Below are 18840 nucleotides of genomic sequence, written 5' to 3'. Positions count from 1 at the left end.
GCCAGTGGATAATAAGAGGTATCAGGTTTGGAAGAAGAGGAAGAGTAACGATTCTGACAAATGGAGGGAGACCACTGGAAACTCGGGCAACAGCAGTAATACCAAAGCCTCTACCCACTCCCACCCCCCACACATCAGAAAAGCCTCTGGGATTTAGAAGCCACTCTGAGGAGAGGGAAAGGGGAAGAAAATCTAGACTCTATGTCCGAAATGGCCAAGAAGGCCACATATGATTGAGTTCGTCTGGAACTAAGATTATATTTTCTGCTGTTTGGCAGAACAGCAGTCTGAAACATATACTGTTATTGAAAACTCAAGTGACATGTTTGCACACCTGAATTTATGTGCTGAAAACACCATACCAACACCTACTGTGTGGCCATCAGGAATTCAAAAGCAAAAAACACAGTAACACCAAGCATTTATTCAAAAATTAGGTTATTTCACCGTGAACTTTACTCACCGGAAATAGAACCGTCCCGCCCCATCCTTTTATCAGACTTATTCTTTGATTTTCATGCAAGCTTTTAGGAACAAACTGTGTGTCAAAATTGAAGATTGCCTGTGTGTTATAAATTTTAGTCCATAAAAATAACAGCATCTTGTAATGTTTTTGGAGTTTACAGCATCCGTATCACATACATTAACTCACTAAACCATGACAGTAGCTCCATGAGGTAGTATTATTGAATTTACAGGTGAAGAACCTGAGACTTAGAGGCTAAGTAACATGTTCAAGGAAATACAGCCTTTGACAAAACTGAGACTCAAACCCAGGCCCTCTGATACACATAATTTGTATGTATATCACATACTATAAATAAGCGGAGAGACAGTAACTTTTGTACAGCTAACATACTGAAGGAAAGAGAAGAATCAGAACACCAAACATGTTCCTCCAGCTTTTTCCTTGAAATAGCTTAGAAATTGAGTTCTTGACCTATGGACCTACTCATCTCTTAAGTAAGATGCTGGTGATTAATTCATTTATGTAAAATTAATTACAAATTACACCCCTTTGTTTCATATTTTTTTCCATTTTCAAATTCCGATGAACCCAAAATTTAGGTGGAAAATTTGGGTGGCGGGGGGATTTTATTAGATTCTATTGCTCTTGGCACTTCCAAGACATGCTTTCTATCCAAAGCTGAATATTTGATGACTTTAATTTAATGAACAATGAAACTGAACAATGAAAGGTACTGCACTGTTACAATTTCACATGAATTTGTAACACAGAAAGCAGATAGTTTCTGAAAAACATTTTGGGTTTATATAATTTACTTGTTGTCAGATCATAGGTACTCCAAACTACCAATCATATTCATTATAGATGAATCCTGGTTATTTTTGAATTGGTTAACTGAAAGTCAGATACACATACATAAAAATTTTAGTACAAGCCTTAATATTAAAGAGTTTCGCTCTGATCAAGTAACTAACATTTAGGTTTTGATTCATCTGACATCTTTAATTTCAGAGGAGCAAAATGAGAACTTTTCCTCCCAAGTAAAACCTGGCTGTTCATAAAACTGAGACTTTTTATTTATCTTGTAATGTATTGGTGAAATGTTAAGACACCAAGACTTTGTGATTAAATGGAATAAATTTGATCAGCACACAATGAAAAAAAGAAATCAACACAGGGAAGAATGAGAACATTTTTAATAAATAATGTGACAAAATTACTTTCTGATTATTGGATTCTCAGTATGCAAAATTATGGCTAAAAATAAGAGGCTTCTTACATGAACATAATGAAAACATTAATCACATGGATTGTTCCCTTAGTACCGAACACCTTTTCTATGTAACTTTTTCAAATTATCTAAATGAACACGTTTAGTTTTTGGTGAACACCAGCCGTTTTTTTTTTTGTGGTTCAGTTTTGTTTGGCTTTGTTTTCCAGTGGGGCCAGGCCTCATACCTGTGTATGAATAAATTTACACTTTTTTTCTTCAAATAGCACCAATTAGAAAGTCAATGAAATTTATATAATGACAAAAAAGGATCATAAAAATCTACAGTCAGAGGGTATCATTTGGCAATTCAAAGCAAGTAATGCCTCTATTTGCGCTTATAAGACAATCTTGTAAGTCTGACTTCGGCCACAACAAACTTGAACTTTTTTTTTTTTTCTTTAAGTCCAGGAAAAGTAAGAACCATTCAGTTTATGGCCCACAATAAAGTATGCATGTTACTTCACCATCTGTCATCATTCAAATATTCCAAATACAAACATAGAGCATTAACAAAACAGGTTAAAAACGCTTCTCAACATTTTTTCAATAAGACAAAAAAGGTTAATAGTTACAATGGTTTACAAATAAAGTTTAGTGATTGTGCTTTTAAAACCAAAAAAATAAAAGAAAAAAAGATTAAAAACAGTGCATTACAAAAACAAAAATCAAAGAAACTTCCTTAAGCGGCACTTCTGAAAGTTGAACTGACACTACCAGAAGAAATTTGGGCCAGTTAAGATAGGGATGTCCTTATTCAATTGGTCATTAAAAACATCCGTTTGCTTGTAATATGCATTTATAATTGCCTTTTGATTGAAAAATAGAACGAAGTTTTTGCTAGGCTTACTTATGACAATGACTAGATAACCAGAGATCCAACTGGCTTACCCCTAACTTATCCAAAAGTACATTTCCAATAAGAATACACTTCAATGATTGAAATGAACACAAAATAAAGTACCACCGGGGATTGCAAAGAGTATATATTTACAATGTGTTCTACCCCATTAAAATTGTTGGTGGTTCTGCATTTGCTGTATTTTTTAGCTTTTCCCAGCAAAAGGTGGTAGGAAAGAGTAATTTTTAAAAAAAATCATGTTAAAAATGAAGCATGTTTTAATCTGCATTAGCACTTGGTTATAGAAAGATTATACTTTAAGAGCCCTTGGCATGAGGTTGATTGATCAACTTTGTATCTTTGATCAATATTTTGCTGTAAATTGGCTTGGTATATAAGCAGTGCAATGCCATGTCTGAGGGGCAAAATGCAAAAGAACTGTTTTGTTCTCTCCTGCTGGCCAATGACTGAAGCATGGAATCAATACGCTTCCCTTGCTGGAAGGAAGGTATGATGGTTTGTTCCGACAGCGAGGGAGGGTTAGGGAGGTTCTTGAGGGACAAGGAGCAAACAACAACAATAAAACCCCAATAAAATCTTTAAAAAGGGTATTCCAATAAGAGGAATAAAAATGACAATTTGTATACTCGGATTGCACTGAACATTTTATCTGGTGTCATGTGTCATCAGACAAGAGGCATCTTGAGTGATCATTTTCACATTAGATTTCACAAGCCTCTCTGGTCATCTTCAGCTTTCAGTTTCCTGTAACAGATGAATTATTCATTTTTAAAATCTTAGAGCATTATCTTTTATATATCTAGTCTTACAACTTAATGAATGTGTTCTCTCATTCATTCACTGGCATATGTTGGGAAGTGCTCATGGCAACTAATGCATTAGTCAAGCTCATTTGCTTTTGATATCAAGTCCAAAAGTTCTCTAATAAGTACCAAACTGTGCTCCCCATGGTGCCTCAGTATTGGGAAGTGGGGTATAGGAGAGAGAGGAGGAGGGTGCCCTAAGTTCTCTGCCTCCTTCACTCTCCACTCAACTTATAGCTTGATGTTTATTGGTTTTGTATATTGGAATTATCTTTAATGACTTTTCTTTCCCCTAAAAGTGTCCTTAAAAATAAAAATAAAAAAAAATGAAAACAACTTCTCTAATGGTGCTTGCAGAGGGAAAGCTGTCTTATTCTAAATCTGAAAATCAAAAACATCAGGCTTCCTGGAGAATTCAATTAGACATAACTGTTTATCATTTTTCATCTTCTAGTTAAAAAAAATATATAATCTACCACTTATTTAACAAATTGCTTGAGATTAAATATATTTGTAAGGAGACAAGTTTGTCTTCAACTTGTTTCTTATTAAATGGAGAAAATACAGTCTTGAAAAATGTAATATGATATGGTTTACTGCCAACTATATCTTGTATCGCTATGTATAGACTCCAACAAGGGAGTATAGCTTTGGCTCAAGAGGTTTTCTCCATCTGGGAAGGTCAGTGTTAAAGACCAAGTTCACATTTTCAGAGGAGTGAAGGTGAAGTACAGTTGGCCAAATCGACCAAATTGACCCTGGTGATCACTAGGGTAACAGAAAATACAGGAAGAACACCCTCATTCAAATCATATAATTCTGTCACCTTATTCAATTTTCATAACCAACTACAACGCTATGAATTATAATTTATCTAGATCAGCAGCTCTTGTTTTGTAACCAGTATGCCATATAGATTTCTTATCTAAAAATCTATACTTGAATAAGAACCCTAGATCAACAACAAAAGTTACAAACATTTAAAACTTTGGAAACCATTTCAAGAAAATCATTAAGTCCTTAGTACTTCAGTTTTTAGCATCACTGATACAAGGGTACTGAAATGTTTGTGAGGAAAGTCCCTAACTTTGAGGCTGATAACAACTAGAGTCCAATGGGGAAAACTTAGAGGGAAAAAAATCATTATTACCTCTAGTTCTTCATTATTATCTTCTCCTCTTTCATACCCTCCGAGAACCTGCATTTCTGCAATGTTTCTTCGACCTACATTTGCTTGTTCTCTTTGTCTGCCTCCTGATCCTCTTGATGACATTGAGCTTGAGGAACTGGGATCTCTGGGATTATTTGATGTTGGAAAAGTAGGTCTACAGTAGGGTAGGATATCCTCTGTGTAATGAAATATAACAAATGCATGTGAACATCATGTGAACATATACTTTCACTGTACAATGCATCAAGTCTATCTAAAATTCTGAATGGAGAAACGTCAGTAGTTTTTAGAGGAGTAACTGAGGACATTATTTTATAACATTGTCTTTGGAATGAGTCTTGGGTGGTGCAAACAGTTAAGTGCTTGGCTAGTAACTGAAAGGCTGGCAGTTCAAATCAACCCCTGGAAGAAAGTCCTGGAAATTTACTTTCGAAAACTCACAGCTGTTGAAAACCCTATGGAGCACAGTTCTGCTCTGACACACACTGTGCTGCCACGAGTCAGAATCGACTCAACAGCACCTAGTGTGGTTTGGGTCTGGTCGTTGGAATATGAAAATAACAAGCCTCACTGTTTTCCTAGTAGTGGTAAGGGATTTGAATTGATTCTACTCATAAGCTCTTGTCCGCTTCAAACTCATTTGAGACCAGTATCATTAAAGGAGGTAAACTAAGTTTATAGGCTCAGAGATTACAGACCTGGAGTCAGACTTGGCTCTGAGTTTTATCATTCACTATGTCACTACGCAGGACCCCTGTTGGCACAGTGGTTAAGCGCTTGGCTGCTTACTGAAAGGTCAATGGTTTGATCCTACCAGACGCTCCGCTGGAGAAAGTTGTGGCAGTTGGCTTCCGTAAAGATTTACAGCCTTGGAAAACCTATGGGGCAGTTCTACTCTGTCCTATAGGGTCGCTATGAGTCTCAATCACCTCAACAGCAATGAGTTACGTGATTATGTGATCTCAGATTATTTTAGGCTTCAGTTTTCACTTTTATAAAAATGTGAAAATAATATCTGTACCTGACAAACTTCTAATGTTAATATAAAAACATATGAGATAGTGAAATCTCGATGTAAACTGTAAAGGCTTATTACAAAGAATTAGTAGAAACTAAGATCATTCTCCTAAAACTACTGAACAAGGGCCAAGCCTAGCTTCACTCCCCGGACAACAGGAAGCCAACCACCATTTCAACATCTAATTTACATAGTGGAACCTTGACTCTCTTAAGCCATCATTGCTGGCTTCCAACCACAAGCCACTCCAGTTAACACTCATCTCCTGAGTTTCTGTCTCCGTGCTGCTTTACATTGGGTACAGCTACTTCTCCAAAGTCCACTCTTTCTAGTGGACACCAAACACAAAAAACTAACACTTCCATATGCTTTCTTCCACCTATATATGTGTATATATATATATATATATATACACTCTATTTTAAAGCACTTTTAGGTTTACAGAAAAATTGCACAGAAAATAGAGTTACCATGTACCCCACTCCGCTATGCACACAAATTTTCCTATTATTAATATCTTGCATTTGTATGGTATATATGGTTATAATTTTATGAACCAGTATCAATACATTATTATAGATGAAATTCATAGTTTCCATGAGGGTTCATTCTTTGTGTTGTATAGTTCTATAGGTTTTGACAAATGCATGATGTCATACATTCATTATACATGCTTTTTTTTTCCCCCCCTCCGAATGCTTCCTCTACTATCCATATAGCCTAAATGTAATCTAATTTCCCCTGAAGTGCTCTCCAGTGGGGTGGTAGGAAGGCAGACCTTTCTCTAGCTCACAAATGCCTCTAGCTCCACCCCTGCACAAAAACCTTCTCCTGTGAGGCCAAAGCCATTTACCTATGTAATCTGTATATTTCTCCTTGACGGTACCTTGTACCTTCCCCTCCACTCATTACAACTTTCACTCCTGATCCACAGTTCTGGCTCCAAGGGGTTTCACAGTCTATGTGGATGACAGCTCCTGAACCCTAGCTTCACAGTTGTGACAGCTGGCTTCCGTAAAGATTACAGCCTTGGAAACCCTATGGGGCAGTTCTACTCTGTCCTATAGGGTTACTATGAGTTGGAATCAACTCAATGGCAATGAGTTATGTGATTATGTTACCTCAGATTATTTTAGGCTTCAGTTTTCACTTTTCTAAAGTGAATATCTACTCTTCTTTCCCTGTTTCATCAACTTCTTTCTCTTTATTAGCGTTAGTATTTTTATTAGATGATAAAATCTCTCTCTTCCTAAATACTTCCCCTTTAAGCCTATACTTGACATGACTCAATCCCTCCTTTCTCTCCTTCCAGCTCTGTAAAGCTTCCTGAAAAGCAATTTGGACTCAATATTAGTATTCACAACTCCCGTTAACTCTGCATCCCACTGAAATCTACTTATGCCCACATTACTACAAAAAACTGACAGTATTCATTGTTTACCTTGCTATTGCTAACCATTTTTCAATCTTTATGACTCTCGACCTCTCACTTCCCCTAATCTGCAAACCACTATCAATTTAAACATTGTATCTCCCTCAGCTTCTGGTTTTCCTTCCCTCCTGCTCTGTCTTCTGTGGACACTTCTTATGTAGTCTTTTACATGTTGATGTTCTCTAGTATTCCACTATCAGCCCATTGTTTTATTTTATTTTTTAAATTTTCCACTCAACTCGGATGATTTCATTCATTCTCATAGACTGTAAACTTGATTAGAATTTAAATGTTATAAGGGCAGGTATTCTTGTCTGCTTTGTGCAATGATATACTCCCCCCTCCCCCGCTTCCAAAAAAAAAAACAAACCCGTTGCTGTCGAGTCGACTCCAACTCATAGCGACACTATAGGACAAAGTAGAACTGCCCCATAAAGTTTCCAAGGAATGGCTGGTGAATTCGAACTCTTAACCATTTGAGATCTTAACCACTGTGCAACCATGGCTCCATAATATACTCAGCTTGACATATAACAGGTCATCAACAAATTGTTTTGAGGGAAAGGATGAATGACTTCAGCTACCATATGCGTTAGGATCAATCACTAATTTTTATTTCCACCTCCTGAACTATTATACCCTGAATTTTAGGCTCATTCAGGTAGCCCAATTGAACGCTTCCTCTGGAATGTTCTTCAAACTCAACATTCCCCAAATTGACTTTATCATGTCCTTTCTTTCCCCTGAGATTTCTTCTCCCTCTGCTCATGACAGCACTACAATCATCAGGACACCCAAGATTAAAAAAAAAAAAAAAAAAAGAATTATTTTAGATACTTCCCTCTCATTCAACAATCTTCCTATATCCCAGAAGCGTATCCTTTCCATACACACATTCAAACATTCAAGAGGTAATGTTAATTTTAATCAAAAATTTTCTTGAACTTTCCAACACACCCATCCATGTTCCCTTAGCCTGATTTATATTCTCTTCATCTCTTGTCTGGGGGTGGGTAAACCATCTGCACTCAGCCACCTCCCTCTGATCCCTGTCATGTACAGAATAGCTCTACTTTACATGATGTACAGGCTCTCTACAACGTAGGTCTAAATTTACCTCAAGAGCTTTATTTTTGGTCACCTTTATTATCTAGTAATACTGAATTTCTTAGTTTCCCCAACATATCTTAAAGCTTTTCATACTGACTTCTCTGCTGGAACAGTCTATCACGTTTTCTTACTCAAACTAAATTCTATTCATCTTGAACACTCAGCTTTTGTGTCAATTCTACCAGGAAAGATCAAAAAGTATTTCCTGACATTGTCCCTCCCAAAAGACTGGGCTAATTATCTCTCCTCTGAACTGTCAAGTATCATGGCATCCTGAAGTTTATACAGATTATGAAAATATCTGTGAATCTATAGATTATCTGTCTCCTTCTCTGACTACAACCTCCTTGAGGTCAAGGTTCATGCTTACTCATAAATCTCAGGACTTAGTACAATATTTAATAACACAGTAGGTGGTTGATATATGTAGAAATAAATTAAAATAACTGAGGTAAATGTCAGGAAAAGGATCATTCAAGTCTAGAAGACTACTCTCTTTAATTAAAAATAACCATTAATTAAAAATAACACATAAATATCAGGGTGCCTCTTTCATTAGAAATGTAAATTGAATTATGAAGCTGAAACTTATAACAATGTCTAGAAATGATAATTTAATGACACATACACACAGGGTTATGGCTCAAGTAAGGATCTGAAAAAAGTAAGACATAAAGTAATAACTTGTCAGTGTATCTCAGAGCTTTCTATGGAATAGGTTCTTTGTTTCTAGATTAATGGTTCCAGTCTTAGTTCTTTAGTTAGAAATATCTTTATAACACAATTTATTAAATTTCTAAGGATTGATAACATTTTTCCTTATTCTTTCGATTCTGCACACACCAAGATCGTTTCCAGTTTGTAAAATTTTCTTCTGAAGAATTCCACCTACTTTGGAGGAAGCTCGTGAGCAGGAAATTGGTCCATATTTTCAGGTCAGATATAAACTCTATAATTAAAGTCATGACATTCTATTTATGAATCACCATTTACAGTGAGAAGTTGAAAACCATATCAACTTTGGTTTAACTGATAAAAGGCAGCTAAGTTTTTCAAACTTTGGGTTATGGTGATGTCACCAAACAGCTTCTGGTAACAGAGTGAAGGTATCTCTCTGAAATGTACAGCTTTATTGGTTACTTCACTATTGAGTCCATGCCTAGATTAGGAGTTCTGGCTTTAGTCATCCTCTATGTTGACAGGAAGTTAGTGACCAGATGCCCATAATAAACAGTATACTGTTAAATCTTTTCAAAACACACTTAATAAAATACAGTATAGTTCATTCCCCTATCACTCTTTGTGGCTCCTCTTCTTAAATGGTTTCTTCTCTTAAAACAATGTTCTAGAAAAATGTTTCTATTTCCTATCCTAAAACATTTCCATTGATTCTGTCTTCTTGTCAAACCCTATCAGAATACCTCTCTTTATTCTAACCTTCTGAAAATCCTTTGTTCATCCTTCCCTTAAACAATTACCATTCACTTTTCAACCCCCTACAATCGGACTTCTATGCTAACTAATGTAATAAAAATAGTTATTTTGATTATCACCAACAATAAACACATTGCTAACTCCTTGTCTTTCTTTCTGGGGCCAAATTCAACTTTCACCTCTGTGGTATTTTATATTTCTTTCTCTCTTAAAATTTCCTCCCCTATTTGTTCTAGAATACTGTTTCTCTAGCTTGAATATCCTGATCACCATATTTTTACGCAAATAACACGTGCATTATATTTTTTGCCAACCATGCAACCACCCCCCGCCGCTGTCATTTTTGTAAGCTTGCTATGCTATGCATTATATGTATGGGCACGTTATTTATATGGGGTGTTATTTGCAAAAAAATACACACTTCTATCTCTCTGTGTGAGTCTACCTTAGTTTCTTTTACAGAATATTTTCCTATGCCTACTCTTTCAATATAATCACCCCGACTAGTGGTGTGCTGGAGCCAGCTTGTACAACCTCACAGGAGCTGAGGTTCTCTTCCCAGCTCCACATTCACTGACTTTATAGGTGTAGCTTGAAATCAGTCATAGTGAGAGAATTTACACCATAGGAATAAGCAAAGGGCTACAAATCAGGGTTTCGTTTTGTTTTTTCCTTCCAGAGAGTTGACTGGTAAAACTTTACCAGAATGTTTCTGCTGATAATTTAGCCCTTGTGATTCACACAATAATCACCTATATTGCTGGTTCTTAAATGCACTTCTCAAGGCCTTTCTTCAGATCTTTAAACCTAATTCCCTAAATTCTTGTTGATTTTCTTCATATCAGTGCTTATGTTAACACTTTAATTCATTCAAAATGGAAATTGTTTCCTCCATTAAAAAAAAAAATTGTGAGATATATATAAAACAAAACACTTGCCATTTCAACATTTTTTACATGTACAATTCAGTGACATGAATTGCATTCATCATATTGTACAACCATTACCTTAATCTGTTTCCAAAATTTTGAAATTTACCCTTTTCCCTGTTCCTTTTTTTTTTTTTTACTTTGTCCTGCATTGATGAACACAATTGTGTTCCACTAGTTATTCAGGGTCACTAATAAACATTTGAATAACTTTTTTTTTTTTTCACTCCAGTATTTCATTTTACCTTTTTACATTCAATTAATTACCAAGTCTTACTTGGTCTATCTGAAATATCTGTGCAAGCTGTTCTCTCCTTTCATTTATATGATTATTTTAATCCAGTATTTCTGTACTTTATTCCTAGGTTAATTTACTACTTTCATTTACCTATTTCCAGTATCTTCCTTCACTACACAGTGTTGCCCATCATTTTTCTAAAACACAGATCTGCTAAAAATTCTTTGAAATCACCACTGCCTATAACCCTAACTCTTTAGAATAGTATTGCAGGTCTTGCCAGTCTAGCCCCAACCAACTTTTCAGTTTTATCTTTTACTATTGTCCCTGGCCCCATGCATCCTATTTACCAGCCAAAATGAAAACCAGGGTTCACCAAACACTGACTTTCACATTTTCACATCTTTTCTCAATCTATTTCCTGTATCTGATATTCCCTTCTCCCTCTTTAACCTGTTAAATCATGTTTTCCTTTAAAGTCCAACTCAGTTAGCACCTACCCAGAAAGTCTTGTATAATGTCACCCACTGACATGAATTGTATTAAAATTATCTGGGCACATGCCTGTCTCCTTCATTAGAGAGCAAACTTCTTAATCTTACCACCTTTCATATGACCCTATAAAGCCTAGCAGTGTTAACATATGTTCAATCTGTATTTGCATACTGCTTGAATAAGTGAGTACCTTGGATGAGATGAGTCTTTGCTGGTGGAAGGTCTCATTTTGCTGCCTTGTTTCCTCGTCCTTTGTCATGGTTTGAATTATGTCCCCCAAAAAATGTGTGTATCAATTTGGCTGGGCCATGATTCCCAGAATTGTGTGGCTGACCTCCATTTTGTGATTGTAATTTTATGTTAAAGAGGATTAGGGTGGGATTGTAACACCACTTTTACCCAGGTCACATCCAATGTAAAGGGAGTTTCCCTGGGGTGTGGCCTGCACCACCTTTTATCTCTCAAGAGATAAAAGGAAAGGGAAGCAAGCAGAGAGTTGGGGACCTCATACCATCAAGAAAGCAGCGCCAGGAGCAAAGCGCGTCCTTTGGACCAGGGTGCCTGCGCAGAGAAGCTCCTAGTCCGGAGGAACACTGATGAGAAGGCCGACAGAGAGAAAAAGCGTTCCCCTGGAGCTGACACCTGAATTTGGACTTTCAGCCTACCTTACTGTGAAGAAATAAATTTCTCTTTGTTAAAGCCATCCACTTGTGGTATTTCTGTTAACGTATGTTCAATCTGTATTTACATACTGCTTAAATAAGTGAGTACCTTGGATGAGATGAGTCTTTGCTGGTGGAAGGTCTCGTTTTGCTGCCTTGTTTCCTCGTCCTTTCCCATCGTTTTGCTGTTCTTGTGCTTCTCTAAGATCACCTGGATTTGTTCGCATGTCAGCAACTTGTCTTCCATCCAGTACTTCTCTCCCCTTGTAACTGCCTCCTTTTCTATCTGACGATCTGTCTGTTCTTGCTTCTATAGGAGGGAGTTTTGGCACCATTACAGGCCGTACTTCCAGTTGTGCCTTGGATTGAACAGTGGGTGATTTTATAGCAGGTGGTGGCACCGGAGGGGGTGGAAGATCTAAAAAGAAATATTTAAAATACTATAAATGTCTGACACTTACAAAAAGTGTCAAATATTACGATGATCATTGGAGTCATATTCAACTGTGAGATACAGATAACTTCAATGGACTAGAACACTTGAAGGCAACTAACGACTAAGAGAGCTGTTATGGACTGAATTAAAAAGAGATGTCAAAATCCTGACCCCAGGTACTTGTGAGCATGACCTTGTTTGGAAACAGAGTCTCTGAAGCAATTATCAGTTAAATTAACATGAGTTCACACTGGAGTAGAGTGGGTTATAATCCACAGAGACACAGAAAGAAGATGGCCACGTGAAGATGGTGGCAGAGATTAGAGTGACCTACAAGCCAAGGAACTCCAAGGATTGCCAGCCATCACCAGAATCTAGGAAAGAGGCATGGAACAAGTTCTCCCTTAGAAGGAATCAACATGGCCGATGCCCTGATTTTTAACTTCTATCCTTAAGAACTGTGAGACAATACATTTCTGTTCTTAGAAGCCACCCAATTTATGGCACTGTGTTATGGCAGCCCCAGGACACTACTACAAAGGCTCAAATTGTAATGCACTCTCTTTGTTATCTAGCACAGAACCACTGAGTGATAGAGCTAGGACTTAGAGATTATCTAGTCTTGGGATAGCTAACACTGGGCATATGTGCTGTAACTTCCCCTACCCACAATGGCTGGTCTTGCTAATTGATTTCAGCATAATGTTGCTGGTGCCAGATGTATACCCTTACTTCTTCAGACAACCACTTCAAATTGATTGAAGCTGGCACTTGAGTTGAGACCTATTTGCCATCCTTGATCTAGCCTAAATCCCTTTTTATTTTGTAAGATAAGAAACTCAAGCACATAGACCTTACATTATTTCTCAGTTTCAAAGCTAGATACTGTCAGAATCAGGACTAATGCCCTTAGATTCCTAATGTTTCCTTTAATGTTCTTTATACCAGTTCCTTCTATCACGTTTACAATCCACCATCCATAATGAGATCTCTCTACTCTGTAAATGTACCCAGAGTTTTCAGACCAGATAATCACTATAATTGCTATATAAATACAGATCAAGTTCTTACAATATATGATATATATGTATGTATATATATATGAATGCATATATGTACTATATATGTGTATATACATAACATGTTATAATATATATTATGTAATATTTAGTACATAAAATCTTTATAATTTATTATATTATAGAAATATTTAAGAATGAGATCAGATATAAAACTTGATATCTAGAAAATTTATTTTTTTTAAGTGGTGCTATCTTATAAAATGACCCCTATGCACACTCCAGGGAGAAGAGAAATAATATTTGGCAAGTTAGTGGAAAAATAAGAGTAGATTCTAGTTTCATACTGTTTGGGCTCTAGTATGGAGGATGGATTTAAAAAGCAGGCTTGATTCCAGCAGACCAAGAGGTTATTTTACTAAATAGTTTGGGTGAGTAAAGATGAAATTAAGTGGTGGTTTATGGGATGGAGAGAAGATGTGTTTGACAGAAATAAAAGAAGTAAAAATCAATATTATTAATATTTACTGATCGATAGAATATGGGAGGGGAGGGAAAAGAGGAATTTTGCTGTAGGTGACTAGGCAGATGATAGACAGAAATGCAGGAGTGAGGAAGAGATGGTTTGCAATGGAAGAGAATATGTTCAGATTGAGAAAAGTGAATGAGAGGGGCCTTTTGTTTATTCAGACAGAGATCCCCAGCAGGAAGTTGTACATAAAATCAGAATTTCAAGAGAAATCAAAACCAGAGATACAGTGATTTGGAAATTATCAGCATAGTTGTTTTTTAATGACATCTTCAGAAATGGTAACGTTTTCACGTTTGGAGAGTAGTATCTATGTGACAGAACAGATCACTGAAAAAGCATTTATAAAAACCTATTCAGTGTTTATTATGTAAAATTAACCTTAAGATTTCAAACAAAAAATAATAAATTCATATTAAAAAAAATTCAAAAGGACATAAGGGTTTAAACTGGAAAGTATGGCCCCTCAGGCCTCTTCACCTCCATGCCAAATACTCACTATTGATGGTTCAGAAGTGATCAGTTTGAATAGTTTTCAGTACATCATTGTAGAAAAAGGTTAATGCACAAAAAGCAGGGCTGTCAACTCATATAACTCCAGGGTACAACATTTATATCACCAACCATGTAAATGGCCACATCTGAGAATTTCTATTTTGCCTGCCTGCTCAGTCATATGTGGTCGCCTGATAAATGTACCATAGGCAAATCTACATCCTTCCTTCTTTATTAACATAAATGACATTGCACTTTTTTTCACCTCCCGGTGTAATTGTATACATTTCCATATAAGTGCATACAGATCAACCCCTTCCTTTGAAAAAGCTGCATAGTATTCTGTTTTATAGATATATGATCATTTATTTAGTCAGTCCCTACTAAGGAATACTTAGGTTGTTTTCAGAAATTTTGCTATTATTAAAAATGATTCATTGACTATCATTTATGCCTGAGAAACTCCTGAATATTAAAAATGCATCTTGAAAATTTTTACTACAATAGCAAATTAAAGGTCCCGGGAAGCACTCAGCTTTACTCTAGTGTTACACACATACACATGTTGTTTGAAACTCGTAATTTTAAAATGGACATAACTCATATACCATAAATTCACCCTTTTAAAGTGTAGAGTTCAATGACCGCTAGTGTATTTACAAGGTTATGCAACCATCACCACTATCTAATTCCAGAACATTTTTATCACTCCAAAAAGAGATTCCATGTCCATTAGCAGTCACTTCCCATCCTCTGGCAACCACTAACCTTTCTGTCTCTACAGATTAGCCTATTCTGGACATATCATATAAATGGAATCATACAATATGTGGCCTTTGTGTCTGTCATTTTCACTTTCATTCTTATATATTTTTAAAAAGAACGTGTCCTTTTTTGTACTATACACAGCTACAAATTCTTTGCGAAACTTATTTTCTTTTGACAATATGTATTAAAAGGAAGGCATTAGAGTTTATTGTATGGTCTTTAAAGGCAGAGCGCTTGAGCTGCTATCCTAGAACTAGCAATTTCACTTAAGGACCTATTATCATAAAAGCCACAAACTGGTCAAACTTTTACCTGTATTTTTTTTTTTTTGGTTAGTTTTTAAAGCTTACCATGTTCTAGTTTCGAAGTGTTAAAAAGCCTCAAGACTTTAGCTAAAATAGTGGCTGGAGTCACAGCCAACAGCACTGACTTTGCCCTGATTCTATAAAATCAAAAGTCTTGTCTTATAGTATTGTCACTAGCACATGATTTTCCCTTTTTATTTCCTACTTTAATGGATTTTTATAAAACAATACTTTTTTCATTTTTTAGCAACTCATCCCCCTTGGGGGAGGGGGGGAAGATTTTATTATTCAAGCATGAGCGATACATCAACAAAAAAAAATTAATTACATAATAACTGAAATTTACACAAGACTATTGGATAGGTCTGATTCCCTTCCATTAGGTATAAATCCCGTGTCCATCTCCTCCATGTCCTCACATGCATTGCTCACATTTGTTAACCATGATAAGGGGGAAATGTCACAGTGCCCACTTGATGCATTGTCTGAGTCATTAACTCAAATTTCTCCATTCTAAATTCTTTTTTATTGTGCTTTAGGTGAAAGTTCACAGCTCTAATTAATTTCTCATACAAAAATTTATACACATATTGTTATGTGACTCTAGTTGCAATCCCTATAATGTGACAGCACACTCTCCTTTCACTTCGGGTTTTCCTTGAGCATTCAACCAGCTCCTATCCCTCTCTGCCTTCTCATCCCGCCTCTGGACAGGAGTTGCCCATTTAGTCTCATGTATCTATTTAAACGAAGAAGCACACTCTTCATGAGTATTATTTTACATTTTATAGTCTAGTCTCATCTTTGTCTGAAGAGTTGCCTTCGGGAATGATTTTAGTTCTGGGTTAACAGAGAATCCGTGGGCCATGTCTTCTGGAGTTCCTCTAGTCTCAGTCAGACCATTAAGTCTGGTCTTTTTTACCTGAATTTGAGTTCTGCATCACACTTTTGTCCTGCTCCATCAGGGACTCTCTGTTGTGTTCCCTGTCAGGGCAATCACTGGTGGTAGCTGGGCACCATCTATTTCTTCCAGCCTCAGGCTGATGGAGTCTCTGGTTTATGTGGCCCTTTTGTCTCTTGGGCTAGTATGTTCCTTGTGTCTTTGGTGTTCTTCATTCTCCTTTGCTCCAGGTGGGATGGGACCAATTGATGCACCTTAGATGTCCGCTCGTAAGCTTTTAAGATCCCAGACGCCACTCACCAAAGTAGGATGCAGAACATTTTAATCAACTATGTTATGCCAATTGACCAAGATGTCCCCTGAAACCATGGTCCCCAGACCCCCGCCCCTGTCTCTCAAAGTCTTTGGTCATGTTCAGGAAACGTATTAGCTTTTGGTTTAGTCCAGTTGGGCTGACTTCCCCTGTACTGTGTGTTGTGCTTCCCTTTATCTAAGATAATTCTTGGCTACTATCTAGTTAGTGAATTCCTCTCTCCCTACCCTCATAACCATTAAAGAATGGTTTCTTCTGTTTAAACCTTTTCTTGAGTTCTTACAATAGTGGTCTCATACAATATTTGTCCTTCTTGTAACTGACTAATTTCACTGAGCATAATGCCTTCCAGATTCATCCATGTTATAAGATGTTTTGTGGATTCATCATTGTTCTTTATCACTGCATAGTATTCCCCTGTGTGAATATACCATAATTTGTTTATCCATTCATCTACAGATGGGCACCTGGGTTGTTTCCATCTTTTTGCTATCGTGAACAGTGCTGCAATGAACATGGGTGTGCATATATTTATTCGTGGGATGGCTCTTATTTCTCTAGGATATATTGCAAGGAGTGTGATTGCTGGATTATATGGTACTTCTATTTCTAGCTTTTTAAGGAAGCACCAAATCGATTTCCAAAGTGGTTGTACCATTTTACATTCCCACCAACAGTCTATAAGTGTTCTAGTCTCTCCACAACCTCCCCAACATTTATTATTTTGTGTTTTTGGATTAATGCTAGCCTTGTTGGGGTGAGATGGTATTTTTTTGTAGTTTTGATTTGCATTTCTCTAACGGATAATGATCATGAGCATTTCCTCACGTATCTGTTAGCCACTTGAATGTCTAAAACAATACTTTTTTAAAAAGTACTATCTTGAGCATCCTTCTTTATCTGAGTTAGAAAAAGAGAGAGTTAGAAGACAGACTATACTGAGTGGGCTAAAGCTAACAGACCCAAGGTTGAGCAGTTCTAAGTTCAGACTTAGCCTGGGACTGACAAGAAGAGAAGAAATGTCTAATTCAGAGCACACCAGGAAGCAGGAGTCAGTGACTGCTGGCTCATTTTGTACTGCAAATACAGACTATCAGGAAACTTAAGACTGCCATTATCATCAAATCGCAAAATATCTAGGTTTATCAGGAATCACAGCTGTCACTATCATAAGATCATACAAAGTCTGGGGGACAGCTGACTCTCTAGACAAAATCTATTACCGGAAGTTCTATATAGGTATTATCTATAACATAGGTAGAGAAACCAATGGTAATTTCAAGTGTTCTAAACTCCTATGTATAACCGTCACTGTATCTAATTGACAGATGGGGGAAATGCTGGAAGATTTGATTTCATATATAAACATATTGCCAAGTAAATTCTTTTTTATGCATTATAAAATTACCAAATCAAGCCAAGGATTACCATAGTATAAACAATTTTATATTTCATCTACTGATACACAGTACTGTCATCCAGTTCATACCACTAATAGCTCAAATTGGATTTAACAATGGGAATTGTGGACCTGTTATATATATGTGTAGACTCTGTCTTTATATAATCATATAAACATCCATTCCTTATGCAGTAATGTCCAAATAACTGTATAACGCATATAAAGTGACTCATAAGAACATGTGCATGCAGACAATTCTGCAGGCATTAACTTGCTATAGAGATGTAGCACTCTATTTATTTAAATGCTTAAAGTCCCAAGACCTAGTAATTAATGATAAATCAAGTCAAAATAACACCATTCCATAGAGGGTGGTGAATTTATAATTTATGAAAAGTAGGGCTGGAGAAATAATCTAGATTTGTTTTTTAAATCAAGTATGTAAATGCATCGGAAGGGGTGAAAAGAGGGGGTGGGAAGAATCTATTAGAAGGCCCTAGAAATGCACTTATGGTTGGCTTTAACTCAGTAAGATGCTGACTGATAAATATTCATATATTTTAATCTTACCCTTCATCTGAGTTAGACTTGCAAGCTGCAAATATTTTAAAAAATTACTAAAAAATTAGAATCTGCTTGTCAGTATGACTATAGCACGAAGAACTCTGTTTTGCACCGAGTACTCCCTGGATGTTTGAGGTCTAGTATTTATCTACAAAGCAAGGTATGGCCAAAATGTCCAGGATTAGGGGCTGACTAACAAAGATCATACCAAATTA

At 36.5% G+C, this 18840-nt stretch overlaps 1 protein-coding gene across 4 annotated transcripts in view; it reads right to left on the bottom strand.

Moving 5' to 3' along the window:
• Positions 1-1653: 1653 nt before the first annotated feature.
• The window catches only part of ROBO1 (roundabout guidance receptor 1), a 1063338-nt gene continuing 1046151 nt past the window's right edge, over positions 1654-18840 (bottom strand). For all 4 annotated transcript variants that reach the window (XM_004371339.1, XM_004371340.1, XM_004371341.1 and 1 more), the window contains 3 exons: positions 12003-12311; positions 4555-4751; positions 1654-3345 (listed from right to left, as the gene is read on the bottom strand). In XM_004371339.1, the coding sequence (XP_004371396.1) occupies positions 3331-3345; positions 4555-4751; positions 12003-12311 (521 nt within the window). In that variant the 3' untranslated portion in view covers positions 1654-3330. The remainder of the gene's footprint in view (positions 3346-4554; positions 4752-12002; positions 12312-18840) is intronic.

The sequence above is a fragment of the Trichechus manatus genome, unplaced genomic scaffold (genome assembly GCF_000243295.1).
Source record: "Trichechus manatus latirostris isolate Lorelei unplaced genomic scaffold, TriManLat1.0 scaffold00012, whole genome shotgun sequence".
In the NCBI taxonomy this organism is placed as follows: Eukaryota; Metazoa; Chordata; class Mammalia; order Sirenia; family Trichechidae; genus Trichechus; species Trichechus manatus.
This window is presented reverse-complemented; position numbering and strand designations above follow the sequence as displayed.